At 41.9% G+C, this 24,537-nt stretch overlaps 1 protein-coding gene across 11 annotated transcripts in view; it reads left to right on the top strand.

Moving 5' to 3' along the window:
* The first annotated feature begins 2,026 nt into the window (after positions 1-2,026).
* The window catches only part of amph (amphiphysin), a 48,978-nt gene continuing 26,467 nt past the window's right edge, over positions 2,027-24,537 (top strand). For all 11 annotated transcript variants that reach the window (XM_082513233.1, XM_082513235.1, XM_082513243.1 and 8 more), the window contains exons 1-9: positions 2,027-2,167; positions 2,603-2,683; positions 3,708-3,762; positions 6,834-6,928; positions 7,019-7,114; positions 7,192-7,299; positions 7,425-7,510; positions 20,371-20,446; positions 20,539-20,621. In XM_082513233.1, coding sequence (XP_082369359.1) covers positions 2,099-2,167; positions 2,603-2,683; positions 3,708-3,762; positions 6,834-6,928; positions 7,019-7,114; positions 7,192-7,299; positions 7,425-7,510; positions 20,371-20,446; positions 20,539-20,621 — 749 coding nt within the window. In that variant the 5' untranslated portion in view covers positions 2,027-2,098. The remainder of the gene's footprint in view (positions 2,168-2,602; positions 2,684-3,707; positions 3,763-6,833; positions 6,929-7,018; positions 7,115-7,191; positions 7,300-7,424; positions 7,511-20,370; positions 20,447-20,538; positions 20,622-24,537) is intronic.

Here is a 24,537-nt window from a genome sequence, read left to right as displayed (position 1 = left end):
GGATGTTACTCTCAATGTTTTTTCAGGAGCACGCTGCTAATAAAGTAAAACATTTACACAGTGAATTCACATTTATTATTATATTTACAAAATACCACAGTTTTTGTTTTGGTCGTATCATTTTATTTTGTTGTATTTATCTCCCACACCTTAAAGGCCGGTCCATGAAAATATTGTCTGAATATTAAACCAGTCTGTGGCGCAAAAAAAGGGTTGGGGACCGCTGCTCTTAAACACAAGCCAGAAAACAAAGTGAGGCAGAAATGATGTCAGCGGGATCACAGACATTTACCTCAAAGAGATCAAAGTCAGCAAATACAGGTATACATTTCCCAGCATGCTGTCTTTTTTTGACTTATTAAATCAAAAAATCTATCTAAATTGTGGTAGACCATTGTTTCATCTGCCTCCACAATAGCATCTCTCACCTTTTCAACAAAATCCAATGTGCTCTGGATGTTCAGGTGTTCAGAGCTGCCTACCAACGGGCTGAGGATCGAAGCCAGAAGGAAGAACTCCCTTTAAACACAAAGTGGCCCATACCTGCTTCATACCCTGGAGGACGGGGCTGTGGCTCCCCACACTCCCTAGCAGATCGTTACATGGAGAAACCTTTGGAATACAAGCATGCTGATCCACACAGGTATGCACACAGGTGTACACACGGGTATTCACAGACGCGGACTACAGCTTTCTTGGCTGCTGCCTCAAAGCACATTGTGCGCTGTCTATCTTGCGTGCTGCACAATATCGTTTATTATTTAGTATCTACTGATATCTACTGCTAGCTAGTTTATTGTGATGGTGCTGTTTTTTTTATTATGTTGCTCTTTGTTGTTTGCTTTCTCTTCTGTTTTTTTTCTCCATACAGGTGACCCAGGTGTTTTGTTTGTTTGTTTGTTTTTTTCTTTCTTCCCCCCCTTCTCACCGTCTCTTCTCCCCTCTGTTTTTCTTTCTCTCCCTCTCTTTCTTTCATTCTTTCTCCCTGTCCTATCCCCCAGTCATGTCTGTCTCGTTTGTAGCAACTGAAAATAAAATAAATTCATAATTATAATAAAGGTCAATCAAATGGACCAATATGGCAAGGCCATGATGATCCACTTGGTAAAATAAATCCGCTTGGCATCTTTCTTGGCCTTAAGACAACAATTCTGATGGCTAAAGTTCCAAACGGGACACAAAAACCCCCCCCAAAAAACAAAAACCACAAAGTGGCCCCACACAGGTTAGGGTTTGAGTGCCACTCAGATGTAATTATACACACAAACACACACACAGGGGATTGAATAAAATAAAATAAAATATTCATTAAAGGTGTTTTTTAGCTTTGATTATTCTATTAACTTTGTGGTGAACATTGTGTGTGTGTGTGTGTGTGTGTGTGTGCGTGTGGGGGGGGGTCAAGATCTCTGTCTAAATAAATAATTAATGTGGGTAAATACCCAGATGACGAAACATGCAACTATTTTCCTGGTAATAACTGAAATGAGTAAAGAAAATCAACAGCCTATTTATGCAAGATCATTCATAATTTTATTGTGGGGGTTATATTGGCTGGGTCGGATTATTGGGGGGGTCATAACCCACCTGGAAATTACGCCCCTGGATCACTCTGCTGCTACACAACCAATCACTCCTTATTGATTATTGATCAGAGATCATGACCCATTAGTCCAGACCTGGTTGTTAGGGTTAGCTGTCACACCTGTCACAGCTGAAGGAGCTTCTATGCGAGGGTCAGGAGTTTAGCCCATATGCGCTGTCAGGCCTTAACGTTTGTTCACCTAGAAAAAGAACGTTTTGTTGCTTAATGACGTCAGGACAGGCTTTAGATCACTTCCTGTTTACTGTAGATTTGAGTTAAAACCTGAAATAGCTCGTGAGTAAGCTGCTCCACCTGCAGATTAACCCGTGACAGTCTGAAAGCTTCGCGGACACACACACACACACACACACACACACACACACACACACACACACACACACACACCGTCCAATCAGAGGAGCAAAGAGTCCTCGGCCCCGCCCCACTACACTTACACACCCCTCCCCCTCCCGTGTCTCCGGTAATCCTCCGCTCTCTCTCGGTGCGGTCGTCATGGCGGAAATTAAAACGGGAATCTTCGCTAAGAACGTGCAGAAGCGCCTGAACCGAGCCCAGGAGAAGGTGAGAGGGGGAGGAGAGGAGGAGCAGGTGATGGAGGTGATGCGGAGGGCGGATGGAGAAGCGGTGCTGGAGGCTGCAGGAGGCCCGGTCACCGCCGCTCTCTAATCCGATCGCTCACACATGAGGATCGATGTATTACTGATCATCCGCTATTGAGCCGCTCGGAGGTCACGTGATTAGCTACGGGCTGAGGAGAAAAATCATCAGAAACGGAGAAATCATCAAAAACAAATAGAGCACGTTCTGATTGGCTGAAGCAGATCGTGATGTCACGTGTGCGGTAAAACGCGTCACGCACGTTTTCCTCTTGAAAATTAAAGACGTTAGTGACGTATTTCCCAGGTCCAAGGTCGACAATGTTGTCCACGACGTGATGACGTCATTGTGCTACCTTAGTTTTATTTATCAGGCGCTTTGATGTGATTTCTCTTTCAGGTTCTGCAGAAGTTGGGAAAAGCAGACGAGACCAAAGATGAGCAGTTTGAACAGGTGGTCATCAACTTCCGGAGGCAGGAGGTAAGACGATACCTGGGATAACTAAGTGAAGTGCTTTACAAATACAGGCCATTTACCAGGTCAACTTGGCTTAGTTTACTTACAGATTTTATACAGAGCTGGAAGGTCGAAGACTTCAATGCTCTGCTCTGGATGTACAGCTCTCACTGACACTTGAAGACAAAGGCTGGATAATTACTGACAAATTGGTTAATAAGCTGAACTTGACTGTCTCCATATTTGACCTCATTATAAACCACTGCTGGTGGGAGCAGGTGTCACAGTCAGACAGTGTATATGTAAAAACTCCAATGTTTGATCACTGTTTAATCAGCATTCACATTAATTTCAAAAATTCAAAGACTTTCAATTTTATACAGATGTAAATGTGTAACATAAGAGTTGCTTTCAAAATAAAAGCAACAAAATTACATTGTGATTTTCTGGTAAACGGTAAGCCATTCTCTGATGGGGAGAAACTGCATGATATATGCTTTAACAAATTTCCCTTTGACCTGAAAGGGGCCAGGCAGCCACGTGACCAGGTGTTTTTAATGCCCAGGCGTGCTGTAGATGAGATCTCAGCCATTCTAACAGATCTGCAGTGGCCTTATTTTCCAGAGATCTGATTCGTTAGTTGGCAGTTAACAGAATATGTGAGGCGAGTACAGCACCACTTACCATGGCAATGTAACCTGGTAAGACGTAAACACTCTGTGTAACCTTGAAAACACAGAGTTAAACTTTAAGTTACCTGGATTCCAAATCCTGTGTCGTAGAGAGCTCAGTTCATGCCTTTAGTGTGAAAAACCTCAGTTTATGTTTGATTTGATTGATATTGTGCATAATCACAACAACGGTTGCCTCAAGGCACTTTATATTGTAAGATAAAGACCCTATAATATAAAGAGAAAACTCAGACAAGAAACTGGTGACAGTGGGAACGAAAAACTCCCTTTGAACAGGAGGAAACCTCTGCAAAATGTGGAAACCAAATTCCTCCAGTGTAAAATAACTGATATCACGTTTGTGTGTGCTTTGCCAGACTGAAGGTTCTCGGCTGCAGAGGGAGATGAAGGCCTACATGTCTGCCATTAAAGGTCTGTATGGTTCATTATCTACGTGATACAAACCTCAAATGAAAGAAACGTCTTCAGTGACACTTTGCATGATTCACAGTTTATAATGATCTTTCATTATCTAATGCTGCAACCTACTTGGAAAGTCAGAGCAGCCACAGAAGTAAACAGTCCAAGATGGCGGCAGTCAACTTTGAATCTGTACTGCCACTGTGGTGTATTTGTGACTCACTAAATAAGACATAGAGAGTACTGACCAGGCTCTATCCATGAATGTGCTGCAGGGGAGTTTTTAAGTACAAAAAATATTATTATGCTGTATTGTCAGTAATAACTGAAGGACTCTATCTTGCTAAGAACCAAAACAAATCCTGTTTTGTTTTCTCACATTGCAAACTTTCTTACTGAAACATATGAACTCAGGAGTGATGCCACTGCTGAATTACGAGGTACCTGGAATGTGGCATCAGTTCATCCTCTGTCTTAAAAAAGCTTTTTTAGTTTCTTCCCCTTCAAGACTACTTTGTTATGATTGGCTGCCCCTCACTAGGATTCTATTCAATATTCAATTCAACTCATCCATCCATCCATCCATCCATCCATCCATCCATCCATCCATCTTCATCCGCTTTATCCGAGACCGGGTCGCGGGGGCAGCAGCCTAAGCAAAGAGGCCCAGACCTCTCTCTCCCCAGCCACCTCCTCCAGCTTATCCAGGGGAACACCAAGGCGTTCCCAGGCCAGCCGAGAGATATAATCTCTCCAGCGTGTCCTGGGTCTGCCCCGGGGCCTCCTCCCGGTGGGACATGCCTGGAACACCTCACCCAGGAGGCGCCCAGTTCAGTTTTATTTATACAGCACCAAATCACAACAACAGTCGCTTTAGGGTGCTTTATAACTAGGGCTGGGTATCGTCACTGATTTCTAGAATTGATTTGATTCCGATTCACAAGGTCCTGAATCGATTCGATCCACGATTCGATTCAATTCGATTTGAATCTGGGAAATTTTGCCTCAGACAGCCAGAAATATTATAATTCAGATCAGTACATTTACATATTTTTGTATCTATAAAAAGGAAGCTGACACTTGCGAGACTTTATCACAGGTGTGAGCATCACAGCAGAGGCCTTTGTGTCAAAGCAGCTGAAGATAAAACACAGAAAACATGGAGGTGATTTTCCTGGCCTGAGATTTTATAAAAATATTCTGCAGTAGATCAAAAACGAAAGAAAATCATTAATCAACTTATGAACATCACCTCTGAAGTTACAGCGGTTTTATTAGAGACACAGCTGAGCGTTTTGCATTTTGCATAATTTTAAAAAGTTTAAATTTGTTCAGAAGCCTGTTGAACGGCAGAAATTAGGTTTTCTTTTTGGAAGTAAGTAAAAGGAAAAAAAAAACAGCGGCCGACAACGCTGTAAACAACGGTAGACGGTGCGTAACAAGCAAGCGAATAATGCAGAAAACAGATTTCAGGGATAGACGGGAAACTGTTCTTGAAGTATACAGAGAGAGAGAGAGAGAGAGCTGTGCATGAAGTGTGATTTTATTGTGGTGGAAGCAAAACAGCAAAAGTCAGAGGGAGTCCATGACGATGTTTATGTGAAGCGTAGTTTGGATCTTCTTTTGCTGCTGGTTCAGTCAATATTGTCTGGAGAGAGATCAAACTAACAGCTTTAGAATCAGCGCAAAAAGGGCGTAAACACAAAGCGCGGACCCGCCGACACATCAGAATCAGCGAGCTGTTGGCTTTCAGCCCCGACCGTGTCCGTGCCGTCAGGTAAGAAAGGCGACATCTCACTGATTCTGATCCGCAGGTCCGCGCTTTGTGTTTACGTCTTTGTGCAGAATCCGTGTTCCTGCTCTCATTTACTGTTTTAAATGTTTGGTGGTTGTTGAAATTTTGTGACGTTCTACCTGAGATTCTGGAATTTTGGGCAAAATACATTTATATAAAAAAATCGATTCAGGATTTTAATGAATCGATATTACATTATCCAAGCCAGCATCCATTTTAATCGATGAATCGATTATTAAAACCCACCCCTATTTATAACGCCTATGAGCAAGCACTTTGGTGACAGTGGGAAGGAAAAACTCCCTTTTAACAGGAAGAAACCTCCAGCAGAACCAGGCTCAGGGAGGGGCGGGGCCATCTGCTGTGACAGGTTGGGGTGAGAGAAGGAAGACAGGATAAAGACATGCTGTGGAAGAGAGACAGAGGTTAATAACAGATATGATTCAATGCAGAGAGGTCTATTAATACATAGTGAGTGAGAAAGGTGACTGGAAAGGAAAAACTCAATGCATCATGGGAATCCCCGGCAGCCTACGTCTATTGCAGCATAACTAAGGGAGGATTCAGGGTCACCTGGTCCAGCCCTAACTATATGCTTTAGCAAAAAGGAAAGTTTGAAGCCTAATCTTGAAAGTAGAGATAGTGTCTGTCTCCTGAATCCAAACTGGAAGCTGGTTCCACAGAAGAGGGGCCTGAAAACTGAAGGCTCTGCCTCCCATTCTACTTTTAAATACTCTAGGAACAACAAGTAGGCCTGCAGAGCGAGAGCGAAGTGCTCTAATAGGGTGATATGGTACTACAAGGTCATTAAGCTAAGATGGGGCCTGATTATTTGAGACCTTGTATGTGAGGAGCAGGATTTTGAATTCAATTCAGGATTTAACAGGAAGCCAAAACAGGAGAAATCTGCTCTCTCTTTCTAGTCCCTGTCAGGACGCTTGCTGCAGTATTTTGGATTAACTGAAGGCTTTTCAGGGAGTTTTTAGGACTTCCTGATAATAATGAATTACAGTCGTCCAGCCTGGAAGTAATAATTGGTGACTGTTATGATTTGGTGCTGTATAATTAAAATGGAACTGAATTAAATTGAACTACAACTCCTGAGTAAACTAACATAGCCTCACAGAAAAGGTTTCAGTTAGATGGCGCAGGTGGGCAGAGCTCTGACCTCACTATTTAAAATTTCCGGACAGGACGATAGAGAAAAGCTTATCTTCTTTACGCAGTGAGTAGCAAAGTTAAATGTTGCCATTGTGACCACCAGCTGAAATTGTACTGTCATTGGCAGGGATGCAGCAAGCATCCATCAACCTGACTCAGTCTCTGCACGAAGTCTATGAACCCGACTGGCATGGAAAGGATGACGTCCTGACCATCGGGAAGGTCAGAGTCATAAAAACATCCCAGAGTACAGAAGAACACCAAAATCCACCTGAAATATGTACCATAAACCTAGGTTTCTATTTTCTGCAGGACTGTGATGCATTGTGGGAAGACTTCCACAACAAGCTGGTGGACTCGACACTGCTAAATCTGGATGCATACCTGCAGCAGTTTCCAGATCTCAAGGCAATCAACAGTTTGGTTAGGGAATGATTTTCTGAAATGGATGCATGTCATGAAAGCTCAACTTCTTTTCGTTTCAGACCCGTGTCGCCAAAAGAAGCCGCAAACTCATTGACTATGACAGTGCCCGACACCACATGGAAACCATGCAGACGTCTGGGATGAAGAATGACCGCAAGATGATCAAAGTGAGTCATTTCATGTGTAGACGGACATTCACAAGATAAAGGATTAGCTGTTTCCTGTTACCTGTGCAGCTGTTGTATCTGTGCAGGTGTTTTGTAGTTGATTTAATCATGAACTTTGTCTGTAGGCAGAGGAGGAGCTCAAAAAGGCACAGAAGGTGTTTGATGAGTTGAATACTGGTCTACAGGAAGAACTGCCAACTCTTTGGGATCGGTGAGTTTTGACATAGCATGCTAGGTTTGAGTGGGCAACTAAAATTTCAGGGTGAGTAACTTATAAGAAAAAAGGTTAAAGCTCCTGAACAACGAGCTCCTGGTTTGAGTCTGGATTTTAATACTGACATCTTAGAGAAGACTGCTTTTGTACATGATCCCTGATAGATTGAACAAGTTATTATTAAAACACTGATTAGTTCCAGGCCATATGTAGCAACCTGCGATGGTTTCTACAGCTACTCTTAGTACCATTGATGTTAAGTTAGACTCTTTTTCTCCAATTGATCTTTCTGAGTTAACTTCAATAATTACTTCCTCCAAACCATCAACGTGTCTTTTAGACCCCATTCCTAGAAAAACTGCTCAAAGAAGTCCTGCCATTAATTAATGCTTCGATCTTAAATATGATCAACCTATCTCTAATAATCAGCTATGTACCACAGGCCTTCAAGCTGGCTGTAGCCCTTGTGATGTCCTCCCGATTTGCATACAATGCAGTTCATCAGGGGTCAAAAATGTCCCCACTTCATTTGACTGTTTTTTAAAGTATAAAGTATAAATTGACAATCAATTCAGTGTTACACCTTAGTTTTACTTAAGACCAACACATTAACACAAAATTTACTCAACATTTTACATTTTAGGGCCACCAGACCTTGTTTACAAAAAATACACCCTGTTTTTTAGCGAAAACAAATTGAGAAAATAAAATATTTAATTGTTTAGATAATTTTGACTATCTGAATAACTAGAGAGTGCTGTATGTTGAACTTTAGTGAGAAAGTTTTTTTTCAAGCGTTTATAAATTTTTAATGGCAGCACATAATCACACTGGTGGTCCTCAGGGGTCAAAAATGTCCCCACTTCATTTGACTGTTTTTTTAAAGTAAAAAGTATAAATTGTCAATCAATTCAGTGTTACACCTTAGTTTTACTTAAGACCAACACATTAACTAGAGATGGCACGATACCACTTTTTTATGTCCGATACCGATACCGATATCATAAATTTGGATATCTGCCGATACCGATATGAATCCGATATAGTGTTTTTTAATCAACAAAACTGTTTTTTAAATATCTTGCTGCATTTTGTATAAGTTCATACTCAAGTTTAAAACAACAACTACACTAAAGCTATTCTGTTATACCTGTATGCAAAAAAAAATATTTCATAGTTCAGCAATACTGATCAATCTAATAAACTTAAACCTACACCATCCTCCCTATTCTGGTATTTTAAAGAGTACTTAGCATAAATATTAAGCAACCTAACTAATAGGGTTCCAACTCCCAGCAACAACAAAAATAAAAAAATAAAAAATAGGGAACCACCCCTCACGCTCCACCTCATGATGCTTAATCGACGTAATCAACCTTAATTTGATGCAGTGTGAAAAAAAATGCACAGAAATCAATTATTTTTCAAGAAATATTAAATAGATTCAACATCTTTCTTCAACAAAATTGCAGACTGCACAGATGGTACCTTCCCAAAGGGAAAAAGTACTATAGCTTACTAGGGTATATATATTAGACTTAATAGTTACTATATACAGTAATTGACTTCTATTCATTTTACATCAAATTAAAACTTTGGGTGTCAGATAATTATTTATTAAAAGCTCGACATTTTAAATGAGAATAAGAAAGAAAAGTATGTCTTTGTGCCCCCTTTTCCCTGTTCATGCCCTATCGGCCCCCCTGGCTAAACTTTGCTAGATCCGCCCCTGCACAGTTACCAGCGTCAGCTACGTAGAAAAAGATCCTGGTGTAGAAAGTAATATTAAATACATTCTAACAATAGCTGATCAAGCTTAAACGTGCTGCTGTTGTTCAGCCGCTGGTTTACTCTTTCTGGTGCAAAGTGGGCCAAAAACAAACTAGAGAGACGGACTCGCGACAGAAAAGCCGATCAGCTGATCGTTAAGCAGTTTCATGATTGAAGTAGCAGCAGGAGAGGCAGTCGCTCCATATATCGCTTGTTAAGCTTAACGCAGGAATGCTTTACATTCAGAGATGGACTTACACACTTGCTTTACTTCTCTCGGGATAACTTTGTCGGAGATGAAATGCCGGGTTGCTAGCGAAGCTCCAAATGCTATCCAGACCACCGACAGGTCCCGCATGCCACAGCCGCTCTATCACGTGATGCATACTGCTCTGACGTGCTAACGTTCTGAGGTGAGTTACGGCGTGTTGCAAGTTTTGTGAGGTGCTTTCGTGATATTTAATGGATCGGATTACATTTTTTATTTTTCTCCGATATCCGATCCAGTAATTTAGGTCAGTATCGGACCGATACCGATACGTAATATCGGATCGGTCCATCTCTAACATTAACACATAATTTACCCAACATTTTACATTTTAGGGCCACCAGACCTTGTTTACAAAAAATAAACCCTGTTTTTTAGCGAAAACAAATTGAGAAAATAAAATATTTAATTGTTTAGATAATTTTGACTATCTGAATAACTAGAGAGTGCTGTATGTTGAACTTTAGTGAGAAAGTTTTTTTTCAAGCGTTTATAAAAATTTTTAATGGCAGCAAATAATCACACTGGTGGTCCTCAGGGGTCAAAAATGTCCCCACTTCATTTGACTGTTTTTTTAAAGTAAAAAGTATAAATTGACAATCAATTCAGTGTTACACCTTAGTTTTACTTAAGACCAACACATTAACACATAATTTACCCAACATTTTACATTTTAGGGCCACCAGACCTTGTTTACAAAAAATACACCCTGTTTTTTAGCGAAAATAAAACAAGAAAATTAAATATTTAATTAAATTAAATATTTAAAAAAAAATAAAAATTAAAAAAAGAATTCTCACTAAAGTTCAACATACAGAGTGCTGTATGTTGAACTTTAGTGAGAATTCTTTTTTTGAACCATTTATAAATTTTAAATGGCAGCACATAATCACACCTGTGGTCCTCAGGGCTCAAAAATGACCCCGTTTGCTTTGACTGTTTATAAAGCAACAAGTATAAAATATCATCCATCTCTGTGTTTCAAGGTTTTATTCAACTTTATTCCAACTCATTGCCTGACAGTTTTCTATATTTTGGCATGGTAGGAGGGCATGAGTCTGAGTGAAGGCAAACTTTCATGAGGACAAAGGCGTGTCCATATTTGACCCAAGTGCAGGAGGAAGCTCAGGTTTATTCCTCTGCACTGGTCCCATCATGGACAGCATTCTTTCTGCAGTTGCAGGCCAAGGGTCATATACAGTAAACAAGCTGTTACAGGTGATTGTTTTCTTTTGGAAACCTGCAATGTTAGGGACAACTCGCGTGTCCTGACTGCAGGACAGACGGTTTGCCATCGCACAAGAGCATGTTCCATGTACAGCTGGACCTGCATCACATGCTGCCCATGTTTTTGTCTCAAAGTTCCCTGGTTTACTTGGATGTTCTGTTGGAGGGGACAGAGTCCTTTGAAGGGGACTTGGTGCTCATACAGTCACATCAGTACCAGGATCTTACATCACAGCAGGAGGAACACCCACTTGTGTTTCAAGTCAAGTCAACACCAACACACACCATACACCTCAAATGGGAGCACGTTTGTGTCATGAACGACGATCATCTATTGTGTCTTTATCAAGAAATTATGTCCTTTTTGTGCTTCTATGATTAATCTTGTGTCACCTTTAAAACTTCTCTACCAGACTCAGGATGTCATAAACTGGCCGTAGCGACTCTACTGGATGCACGGCAGTAAGAATCAACACACCCACATATGCCTACAGCTGCATTCGGTCCATTTTTCTTCCTCTCTCGTTGTCCCTCCTTGTTCGTCATCGAGTTGGCTGTAGAGCAGGTCATCTGCTAATTGGATGGTTGTTGGTTCAATCTCTGTGTGCTCTAGTCTGGAGTTCTTACCAAGGTGTCATTGGGCAAGTTACTGAACCCCAACTTGGTCTCTGATGCATCCATTGGCACGTGAACGTTAAAAAGCAGAATACAAGCAGAATACACTGTGTATAATGCTTTCAGTACTCGAGTAGAAAAGCCACTGAAGGAGTATGGGACCTGGCACATGTGCTTGGACTGTGGTAGATCATCTTTCTCTGAGGCACATGAGAGAGTCAGGCATCGTCTGTCACTGGGAAGGTTAGAAGACCAGATCAGTGTTTCCTCACGTTACTGCAAATATTCCTCTGTCTCAGCTGATTCCTCTTTCCTGCTTGATTCTTTGTCTTCATCACGAAGAAGTCAAAAAACTCAAAAGAAATTGCAGGGCAGCAGAAAGGAGGTGGAGGAAAAATAAAAATACTATCAACCATCAAATATTTTGCGAGCAACTTAAAATGTACAATAATACATTAAGGAATTCAAGAAATTCATACTTCGCCAAAATAATCAGTAATAACAAAAATAATCCCAAGGTCCTCTTTTCCACCATAGATCATTTATTTAACCCTGATTTTAACAGCTCCCAAAGAACCCCCACAGACTCACTCTGTGAGCAGTTTGCAGACCACTTCAGGGGAAAAATCAGCGCCATCAGATCTGATATTTTATCTAATCGCGATATGATTGTAAACACATCTGAGGGCTCGATTGTACCTGAGGAGACACTGGACAGCTTTGTCCTGGTTAATGCTGAGAACCTTCAGAAGGTTTTCTCCACAGTGAGACCCACCACATGTCTTTTAGATCCAATCCCTTCTTCACTCTTTAAAACACTTTATGGATTTTTTGAGGCTGAGCTTTTATACATGATGAATTGCTCTCTTCAGTTGGGTGTCTTCCCTGCTGCCTTTAAAACGGCGGTGGTGAGGCCCCTTCTGAAGAAGAGCAATTTGGATTGTAATGATTTTAATAACTACAGACCTGTATCCAACTCACCATTTTTAAGTAAAATCTTAGAAAAACTTGTTTTTACTCAGATTACTGATTTTCTCAATGATAGACAGATCCTGGAGATATTCCAGTCTGGATTTAGGGTGAACCACAGCACAGAGACGGCTCTCCTAAAGGTTTTAAATGATCTTAGATGTAACTGGGACGCCCAAAAGCTCTCAGTCCTGGTGCTGCTGGATCTAAGCGCAGTCTTTGATACAGTAGACCACGCTATTCTTTTAAACAGACTGAAACACATGGTGGGCCTCTCTGGTGCTGTACACAACTGGTTCACTTCCTATCTCTCTGACAGATCTTTTATGGTGAGTATGGATACATGCTCCTCTAAGATCCATAAAATGACATGTGGTGTGCCTCAAGGGTCGGTTTTAGGCCCTGTACTTTTTAATTTGTATATGCTCCCTCTCGGCGGTGTCATCAGGAGGCATGGAGTGAACTTCCACAGTTACGCTGATGACACTCAGCTGTACATCTCCGTGTCTCCTGATGACACCAGACCAATGGATGCCCTTTTTAACTGTATCTTAGATATACGATCTTGGATGGCAGAAAACTTTTTACAGCTTAACCAGGACAAAACTGAAGTTTTAATCGTCGGTCCCAAGGCTCAGAGAGAGAAACTCTTGTCTAAATTAGAGGCATTTTCACTATGTCCTTCGCTACAAGTGAAAAACCTGGGTGTTATTTTTCACTCTGAGCTTGGTTTTATCCCACATATTAAACATGTGACCAAAATTGGATTTTATCATCTAAAAAATATAGCCAGAGTCCGCCCTATTCTCTCTTGGGCCAACACAGAGATGCTGATGCATGCTTTTATTACCAGTCGCATTGATTACTGTAATGCCCTGCTCTCTGGTCTTCCTAAGAAGAATATTTCAACTTTACAACTTTTGCAAAACTCGGCAGCTCGTGTGCTGACGAAGACCAGAGGGCGGGCCCACATTACACCGGTTTTAGAATCGCTGCATTGGCTCACCGTGTGTTTCAGGGTCGATTTTAAAGTTCTTTTATTGGTTTTTAAATGTCTTAATGGTCTTAGGCCTTCTTATCTCTCAGATCTGCTTTTACCATACGAACCCTCGCAGACCCTGAGGTCCTCTGGTGCTGGCCTTTTAATTGTCCCTAAAGTCAGGACACATACTCACGGAGAGGCAGCTTTTCAGTGGTATGGTCCTCGTCTGTGGAACAGCCTGCCGGAGGAGCTCAGGGCCGCAGAGAACGTACATGTTTTTAAGAACAGGCTCAAGACCCACCTTTTTAATTTAGCTTTTACTTAGCGTTTATTTATTTTATGCTTATTTATTCTATCCTGTTATTCTATTATTAATTTAGACTTTACCTAATATTTATTGATTTTATTCTTATTCATTTTTTAATCTTCTTACTCTATTTATATTTATATTGTATCCTGTTCTTATTTACTTTATCGTTTTACCCTGTATATATCCTATTGTGTCATATCTCCAGTGTTTCCTCAGAGGGTGCTCTCTGCACCGGGGCTGTGATCGACTGGCTGCTGGGTCTCTGAGGGTCCTCTTAGCCTGGCTGGGGGGCTCCTTGGCCTCCCTCCTGCTGTGTGCCCAGCCTGGAGGCTGCGGTCTGTGACCGGCTCCCGGTGCAGACGGCTCCCTGTTATAGTGTTTCCTCACTTGGCTCATGCGAGCCCAGCCCAATTTTTACTCTTTAAGTGTGCGCGTGTGTGTGTGTGTGTGTGTGTGTGTGTGTGTGTGTGTGTGTGTGGGGGGGGGGGGGGGGTATGTGTGTATTCACATCATTTATGTTAATGAGAGTGTGGGGAGTGAGTTGGAGGGTGGGGTGGGCTGCTTTTAACTATGTAAAGCACTTTGTGCTACATTTTTTTTGTATGAAAAGTGCTTTATAAATAAAGATTGATTGATTGATTGATTGATTGATTGATTGATTGATTGATTGATAATTGAAATGGATGATGTGTAGTCCTCTGACACATCTTCTATTTCAGTTTCACATTCTGAAAATTCAAGAAACTTCAAGAAGCCCAGTCACTTTCTCTCCAAGCTCCTCAGACTACCATGTCCTGGATGCCTGAGAACCTACTTGAACATAGTTCAGATTCTTCATCACTTTTCTTCACTTCATAGCCTTCTTCCACTTCTGCAGGTGGCTGATGTGCTTTTTCAGAGAAAGGGTAGCATGTGCTCTAAATATTGACAAATATTTTCTATATCTTCTAACCCTGGATCTTCCTGAACATTGATTCTCCCTCCTCATTATACTAGAGGACAATATCTGCTTTGTCCTACTGGTCATTGCTTTGCACAACATGGTAAAAAAAAGTATGCTCATCAAAGTATGCAAATCTCCAGTGCAATGGAGGCTTTTGAGGATACTTTCTGTGTATGTATTATTGTAGAGTCTACCTTACAATACGAAACACTTTGATGCGGCTGTTGTTGTGATTTGGCGCTGTATAAATAAAATTTCATTGAATATAGAGCACCTGCCTCCTCATTGTGCTGCCTGTTGTGGTTGTTATGACCAGTGCTTGACCCCACACATCAGTGATCCAAGATCAAAGATGTTTGAAAGCAGTATGGTGTGAAAATACGGCTCTTTGCAACACTTTGTACTTTGGGGTCATTTTTGTCCTACGAGGACCACCAATGTTATAAAATTCAATAAAAACCACATAAATAAATCAAATTACTTAAAACTTATTCCAATCATTCATAGTATAGTAATGAATAACTTCTGTTATTTTCAGACCATTTGATGAATAAAAAACACATTTTTGATAGCAAAAGATTTCTTTAGAGGACAAAAATGACCCGTGGACATCACAAGGGGTAGTTAAACCTTTACTCAAAAAGCATCTCTAGACCCAGCAGTCTTAGCTAATTATAGGCCAATCTCCAACCTTCCTTTCATATCAAACATCCTTGAAAGAGTAGTTGTCAAACAGCTAACAGATCATCTGCAGAGGAATGGTTTATTTGAAGAGTTTCAGTCAGGTTTCAGAGCTCATCACAGCACAGAAACAGCTTTAGTGAAGATTACAAATGATCTTCTTATGGCCTCTGACAGTGGACTCGTCTCTGTGCTTGTCCTGCTAGACCTCAGTGCAGCGTTCGATACTGTCGACCATAATATCCTATTAGAGCGATTAGAACATGCTGTAGGTATTACAGGTAATGTCCACAAGGCTGCAGGTCCTGATGGCATCCTCGGGCGTGTTCTCAGAGCGTGTTCTGGGGAGCTTGCAGGAGTGCTGACAGACATATTCAACCTGTCCTTGGCCCACGCTGTGGTACCGGCCTGCTTCAAATCCACCTCCATTGTCCCGATACCCAAAAACTCCAACCCATCTAGCCTCAATGACTACCTCCCAGTAGCACTCACCCCCATCATCACTAAGTGCTTAGAGCAGCTGGCCCTAGCACACTACAAATCCTGTCTCCCCCCACCCTGGACCCCCACCAATTCGCATACCGCCAGAACAGGAGCACAGAGGATGCAGTCTCCATCGCACTGCACTCTGTCCTCTCACACCTGGACAACAACAACACCTACGCCAGAATGCTGTTTATAGGGCTTTGGAGTTGACGTCACGCCGCAATGCATTGTGGGAGCGCAGCTCCATTTTCGGGGTCTACGAATCAAAACAAACACACTGTGTTGGAACGACGACGACAAGAAACATGCTTAAAAGCAGCTCAAAAGAAAACGGACGGTATAGAGACCGATTGCGTCCAGAGGCGAAGCAGCGGTACTTGAAAAAAAATAGAGTGCATCGCAAATCTGGACCCATTTGAAATACGGCAGTGGAGTAAAGACCCAGACGACTTACCGCCACTGTCCTACCCCGATATCTTCACGTATCTTGTTTGTGGAGTAAGCGCTTACACAGCGAACCAGTTTCGTAATTACAAGTCACTGGAGGCGCACATCCAATTTACAAATGGCTGGGTGCAAGATTTGGCTATTTTCAAGCCGCCAAACTCTGAGTACGTCATCAAAGTAAGTCAGCTGGAGTGCATCGAGTGAAATAGCCATTTTCCACCCCCCACCATAATTAATGTTACACATTTATCATTTAACTGCTAAAATATCGTTATCATATTATATGCCCATAATTGTAAAGTACATGCAAATTAACACATTGATAATCGGGTAAATTATTAACGCCAATTTGTGTCCTTCCTGTCTCATTTCATTTATTGTCTTTACATCAACCAATCAAGTCACTCCATTCTATGTTTGATCGCAATTTCTATAAGTTCCGAGACGATGATATTATTCAGCTATAAAGTGTGATGTGAACATATTTAGAACTTACCGGAATGAAAATGTCTTGAGCACACCAGCTGATATCTGGAGACGTAACAGAACATGATATCAGCTCGTCTCACGGCTGCTATCCAGGCTAGACGCCTTCGTTTGGTAATATCCGATACATGAGCTCCTTCATGTTGCTTCCAGGTTGGGAAAGCATAAAAAGACAATCCAAACTTATTCCCGTGCCGGTCGTAAGATCGAACATTGCAGCCGACCACACAGCAAGTACGAACCATGGCTATGATTTCGCTCCTTACTTAGACCCCCAAAATGGCGGATCGGGCCAAAATCCTTTCCACGCCCACCCCCGTGACATCACGCTCCAAAGTCCTATAGACTTCAGTTCAGCATTCAATACAATCCACCCCTCACAACTCATCAGGAAACTGACAGACCTGGGCATCAGTTCCCTCATGTGCAAATGGTTACTGGACTTCCTGACCAACCGCCCCCAACATGTCCGGCTGGATAACCACTGCTCATCTACCATCACAATGAACACCGGTGTACCACAAGGCTGTGTGATGAGCCCTTTCCTCTACTCCCTCTTCACCCACGACTGTGCAGACCTGCTGATGGTTCCAACACCATCATTAAGTTTGCAGATGACACCGCGGTGATTGGCCTCATCAGTGACAACGATGAGGGCGCCTACAGGGAGGAGGTGGATCGTCTGGCTGAGTGGTGCAACACAAACAACCTGCTGCTTAACACCGAGAAGACCAAGGAGCTCATCGTGGACTACAGGAGGAATGCTGACCCACATCCACCCATCCACATTAAGGGGACGGCTGTGGAGCGTGTGAGCAGCTTCAAGTTCCTGGGAGTCCACATCTCCGAGGATCTCACCTGGACGACCAACTGCTCCAAGCTGGTTGGCTCACCAGCGCCTCTTCTTCTTGAGGACTCTGAGGAAGAACCACCTGTCCTCAGACATCCTGGTGAACTTCTATCGTTGCACCATCGAGAGCATCCTGACCAACTGTATAACAGTCTGGTACGGGAACTGCTCTGCCTCGGACCGGAAGGCGTTGCAGAAGGTCGTGAAAACTGCCCAGCGCATCGCCAGAGCACCACTTCCTGCCTTAAAGGACATCTACAGGAAGCGGTGTCTGAAAAGGGCTGGGAAAATCATCAAAGACCCCAGTCACCCATCACATGGACTCTTCACCCTCCTGCCCTCTGGGAGGCGCTACAGGAGCCTCCGGACTAAGACCACCAGGTACCAGAACAGCTTCTTCCCCACAGCTGTCAGACTCCTGAACTCTGCCTCCTGACATCTGACCCACGTTAAACTCATGGACTGGACATATACACACACCCACAACCACCTACACACACAATGGACAACTGTACCGTCAAACACACAATAATAACATGGACTGAACCACCACTCACAACCACTAGCACTTTACATACCTCTGTAGAAATTATCCACATATCTCACTTATTTTAACTGCACTACTGTATAGCTCTGTGTAAATAATCATTCTGTACAATATGATAATTTTAATTCTACAACTGTTTACAACTTGCATAGTTCCCATTTCTGTATAGCTGTATATCTCAGATTTCTGTATAGTTTTTCATATTTATATCCTGTTCATAGCCTGTACATAGCTTGTACTCACTACAGCCTGTACATATAGTTATAGAATATTCACAACATACTTCATACCGTGTACATTATAACATACCATAATAGACCCATTTCTGTAATATACTCACATATCTATATTATTGCTAATATATATTGTAATATATCTATATCACTAAAGCACTTCTGGATGGATGCACACTGCATTTCGTTGCCCTGTACCTGTGCATGTGCAATGACAACAAAGTTGAATTTTATTCTATTCTATTCTATTCTATTCTATTCTATTCTACTGTGCTGCAGTGGTTTGTATCATATCTATCTAATAGACTCCAGTTTGTGCATGTAAATGGAGAGTCCTCTTCACACACTGAGGTTAATTATGGAGTTCCACAGGGTTCAGTGCTAGGACCAGTTCTGTTTACATTATACATGCTTCCCTTAGGCAGCATCATTAGAAGACATAGCATACATTTACACTGCTATGCAGATGGCACCCAGCTCTATCTGTCCATGATGCCAGATAACACACACCAATGAGTTAAACTGCAGGAATGTCTTAAAGACATAAAGACCTGGATGGCCGCTAACTTTCTGCTTCTTAATTCAGATCAAACTGAGGTTATTGTACTCGGCCCTGAATATCTTAGAAATATGGTATCTAACCAGATTCTTACTCTGGATGGCATTACCTTGGCCTCCAGTAACGCTGTGAGGAACCTTGGAGTCATTTTTGACCAGGACATGTCCTTCACCGCACATATTGAACAAATATGTTTAATTGAATTGGTAATTGATCAGACTATGGATCAGTGACTCATTCCTGCAGTTCCTCTATTCAATTCAATTTTATTTACACAGCACCAAACCACAACAACAGTCGCCTCAAGGTGCTTTATATTGTAAGGTAGACCCTACAATAATGGATACAGAGAAAAACCCAACAATCATATGACCCCCTATGAGCAGCACTTTGGCAACAGTAGGAAGGAAAAACTCCCTTTTAACAGGAAGAAACCTCCGGAAGAACCGGCTCAGGGAGGGGCGGGGCCATCTGCTGCGACCGGTTCGCGACTCAGAATCGAGCGCAAAAAAAGACGTAAACACAGCGCCGACCCGACGCATCAGGATCAGTGAGCTGTCGGCTTTTCAGCCCCGATGCCGTGTGAGGGCCGTTGGGTGAGAAAGCCGAGGAAGAGAAAGCTGATTCGGATGCGTCGGGTCCGCGTTTACGTCTTTGTGTGGCATCTGTTTACGTGCTCTCATTTGCTGTTTGTTGAAATAGTTTTGTGAGCTTTAACCTGAGATTCTGTCATTTCTGGCAAAATCCATTTATATTTAAAAGTTGATTCAGGATGTGAATATGAATCGATATCGCTTTATTCAAGCTACTCACCTCTGTCTGTCTGCCCGCCCTGGACTTTCAAACATACACACGGATTACATGAATATCTGGACCACGACCAATCAGAGAGGTCCCGCCCCTGACTATCTTTGATTGGTTTAGACCATGATAGGGGCACAATGTGTGTCTGCTGTTGACCACACGGAGACTTTCAGAGTTGCGGAGTATTTTTTATTTAATTTTTTTGTTACTCGAACAGTTGGTCGCACCAGTATTGCTCTCGTTTTCTTGTTTTCTTTTTTCTTTCTCAACAGGTAATCCAGGTGATTGATAGATGTATTTTTTGTCTGCTTATTTAGTTGGTTTTTGTTTTTTGCCCTTTATCCCCGTCCCTCTTCTCCGCTGTTTTTTCCCCCTCTTCCTTTCTCCCTTTTCTTTTCCTCATTCAAGTCTGTCCCGTATTTAGCAAGTGAAAATAAAAAATAAAATAAACAATAAAAGGTGAATCAAATAGACCATTACGGCAAGGCTGGGATGGTCCATTTGGTAAAGTAAATCCGTTGGGCATCTTTCCTCGCCTTTAGACAATAATTCTGATGGCAAAAGAGCCAAACGGGACAGGCAAAAAAAAAAAAAAAGAGAAGAGAAGAGAACCTTCACAGCCCCAAATTGTAGTATTTATAAAAACAACAACAACCAAGTTTTACTTTTGTGTTCTGCAGCCGAGTTGGCTTCTACATCAGCACCTTCAAGAGTGTAACGAATCTTGAAGCAAAGTTTCATCGTGAGATCTCACTGGTGAGTTTTTCATTTCCTAAACCAACAGGGTTGCTTTTCTTTTTTTCTTCGAAATCATTTGAACTGAAAAATGTCTCTTTTAAACCATCCAGGTGTGCAGAGAACTGTACGAAGTGATGACCAAACTGGGAGAGCAGCACTCTGACAAGATATTCACCATCCAAGGGGCTCCGAGGTCAGTACAAGCTTTTTCCATAACTGAGGAAAACGAAGGTAGATCAGCGTTTGGTTTCAGTGTCTTAAACTGATTGTACAATGTGATGGCAGCAATGGGTTTAGAAAAAATCAATTTTATTATTCTGTTTTTAGTTATTCTTTCAACATAAACCAATCAAACTAGAGTTTGGGTGGCTGGGATTTAAAGATAATAGTCCAGTTTCCTTCCACAGTTCAAACACATGCATTTTAACTGGTCATCTAAGGAGCTTGGAAAGAAAAGCATCTGGACTACGATAACCTGGATGACTGAGAACCTTCACAGATTTATTAACTGGTCATTGTAAAGTACCCATAGAGTTTTAATCCACTCATCATGGACATGGATGTCATGGTAATTTGGGGCTTTTAATGATTTCTTTGAACTGTTCTTTTTCCAGAAAGTTCTTCAGAATTTATTTAGGATTAAGACAGTGTTTCCCAAACCTTTTTTGCTACGCCCCCCTTTGTTTTACAAGAAAAATGTTCGCACACGCACGCACAAACACATCCTCCAACCTCACACACCCTTATTTTGCTCCATCGTGGTTTATTTCACACTTCAAACATTTAGTAAACAATTAAACAAATACAAGTAACCTGCAATAAATTACAGGTATTAAGGAAATAAACTACTAACTCTTTTACGCTGTGTCCGCACCTACACGGGTATTTTTGAACACGCAGCTGTTTCGTCCACATAAACGGCGTTTCGAATCACAGAAAACTGAAATTTTTTTAAACTCCTTTTTTGCGTTTACGTGTGGACGAGGAATACAGAGTTCGTCACGCAACGTCAAAGGTATGTGCCTTTTTCCACGTCACGCTGTGGCCACGTTATTGTTTACATGAGATGAATTGCAGAATAGCAGATAGAGACAAAATACTGTTAATCTGACTGTCTGCAGGTTTTACACGCAGTTACTTTCCCTCCATTTACAAAGGCAGAGGCGTCACGGTGTCATTATTTTACGTGTAGTTGTTTTTTCCTGTGTAATAATGTTCAACATTGCTGTCAATACATTTTTCAAAAAAAGGCTCTCTGTGAAAAATGGGTTCAAAAACATAAACAGCTGTGGAATCCTGTTTGCCTGTGATTTGAACTGGGGGAACAAATCGTGTCAGGATCAGCCTGATGTTATTTGTATCCCGCTGTAACTTTACTGTATAAAGAGCAAACATCTCCAACATGTCAGGAGTAGTTAGTCATTACAACAAGTGTTTGTGAACTAAAAATCAAGAATGTGGGATCCTGTTTGTCCGTGATTTGGAGAGCTCAGCGCTGCTCCCGACGAACGGAAAATTAATCCTGCAGGACACTGGTGCAGGTGAAGCCAAAGGGAAGATTTGCTTCACCATATTTTCTAGTCTTTGGCTTAGAATGAAGTTGGTTTGGAAACATATTCAGCGATGCTTCATTTCCTGCTTTGCGTTTGTGGGCGCCCCGTGCTAGCAGTGTCCAAGCGTTCAGGTTTTTTTTTTCCCTTTTCATACCGCGACCCGCTGTAATGGCGCTGCGCCCCCCCCTAGGGGGCGGGCCCCACACTTTGGGAAGGATGGAATGGCTTCTGACACTAATTACTTGCATAAGTCCTTTCTTTGTGGCTCAGACAGCAAAAATATATATATATATTTTTTCCCCAGGAATTTTGCTCTGTCCTCAGGAGAAGACGTGTCTTCTGAATATAAACTAGCAATATAAAACTAGAAAGTTTCAGAAGAAATTTTAAGTGTGCCTATGCTGCTGCCAATGAGTGTTGTTTGCCATTGCCGGCTACAGGGAGCAAAACTCAGCAGAGCAGCCCTTCTCCACCATGAACTACGGTAAAAACAAACACTGCTCGCGCCTTACAGATGACAGCTTACAGTCTTGCATAAAGATGAAGTGACTTCGTACAGCCCCGATTTGCAGACGCTGTGCGCAGAAGTTCAGGAGCAAAAGTCCCATTGTACCACGGCAGACATGATGATGTTTGCATGAACACGCTTTCTTAAAGCCTTTGAATGAAAACAAAAGGCTTTAAGTCAGCTTACATCACTGTCATACATATTCCTGTTGGTATATGTATGATTTCTATACATTTTACGTCAGATAAAAACGTTGTTCGTAAGATTCAGATAATTATTAAATAAAAGCCAGATATTTTAAATGAGAATAAGAAAGAAAAGTATTTCTTTGTGTCCCCCTTTCCCTGTTAATGCCCTGCCTGGCCCCCTGGCAAAACTTTGCTAGATTCGCCCCTGCACAGTTACCAGCTGTCAGCTGCTTAGAAAAGGATCCTGGTGTTATTTGTCTCTCAGAAACAGCTCATAACTTCCCTTCAACTCATTCATGTCACCTAAAAGGTAAACCTGTTTCTCCATCACCTGTTCAGCTCTGATGATTCAGTAAGGACATCTCCTGGTTTCATCTTCATGTTTCCCTCTCACCAGATATACAAACCAATATCATGACCAGCAGGTTTTATAGCTGTGGCTCCAGCAAACATCAGCTGATATTAGAAATTAATATAAAAAAAATTCTAACAACAGCCGATCAAACTTAAACGTGCTGCTGTTGTTTAGCGCGACACCCGCCGATTTCCCCATTCTGGCGCAAAGTGGGCCAGATGTAAAGGTGATGACTGAAATTAGTCAATTAGTCTGTATCTGCTCAGTTTGAATCCAACAATAAGATGCTGTGCCCCAAAAGCTAAAAATAGTCTCTATCTCTTACTCACACACACACACACACACACACACACACACACACACACACACACACACGGTGTCATAGTCTATTAATTGGTAGCTTAAAAAAGAAGCTGAGGTCCATATTAGAAAAGCTGCTAAAATCATAAAACTTTACAGAATTGTAATAAATTAGCAATATAAATTGCTGGTCTGTGGTAGTGTATTAATTCGTAATGGAAAACAATAAGGTTGAACCAGGTGGAATCAAACCCACAATGTTTGGTCTGCAGACCCGTGTCATTACCAATTGCGCCACTGACAAGAGCAAGGGGTGCCTGGAAACCAGAGTGATGAGCAGTCAGAATTAGATCGCACTGAGAGGCGAAAAACGCCGTTTTTTTTGGTGTTACAAAACGTCGTGTAACTCAAAAAGTAGTTGGGATAGAAGAATAACTCTTGTACTGGGTCTTGGCATAGGCACACTTATGCACACTAACCCTAACCCTAATAAGAAGAATAAATCTGACAAATAGTAATAAGTATAAATCTGACGAATAGTAATAAGTGTGCCACTCGGCATAGGCACACTTAATAATGAAATTATCAATGTACTAAACATGGTGCATTCAGACTCAATGTCCCCAGCCACCCTTAGAATGCTTGTCCAAGCTCTACAACAGGTGGGAGTTGAAGCTCTGACGTACCAGGGCATCTCCCACTGCTACTGCACCATCACTGAATGTTTAGGTGAAGCCGGTCTGTCCAGCGTACTCCCCCACCACCTGATCCAACTCGCCACCAGGTGGTGATCCGCTCCTCTCTTCACCCGAGTTCCCAGAACATATGGCTGCATAGCTGATGATATGATTACAAAACTGATCATCGAACTGTGACCTAGGGTGTCCTAGTGCCACCTGCACTTACGGGCATCCTTATGTTCGAATGTGGTGTTCACTTTGGACAAACTGTAGTTTGCACAGAAGTCCAGTGTGGGCAGTTGCAAGTTGAGTTTAAAGGTGTTGATTATGGAGCAGGGGCTTCTTTCTTGGATGGCACCCTCTTAGTTCCTGAGATGTTTCCAGTTCATGGCAAGCTTGAGCCTTGGTGGTTCCTGGGTATTCTTGAACCAACCAATTTCCTCTGAACCTGAGGGGGACAGTTTGGGTCTTCCAGACCTAACAAAGTGTTGACTGATCCAAATAACTTCTACTTAGTAATGTAAA

This window comes from Aulonocara stuartgranti, assembly GCF_965226115.1.
Source record: "Aulonocara stuartgranti genome assembly, chromosome: 18".
Taxonomy (NCBI): domain Eukaryota; kingdom Metazoa; phylum Chordata; class Actinopteri; order Cichliformes; family Cichlidae; genus Aulonocara; species Aulonocara stuartgranti.
This window is presented reverse-complemented; position numbering and strand designations above follow the sequence as displayed.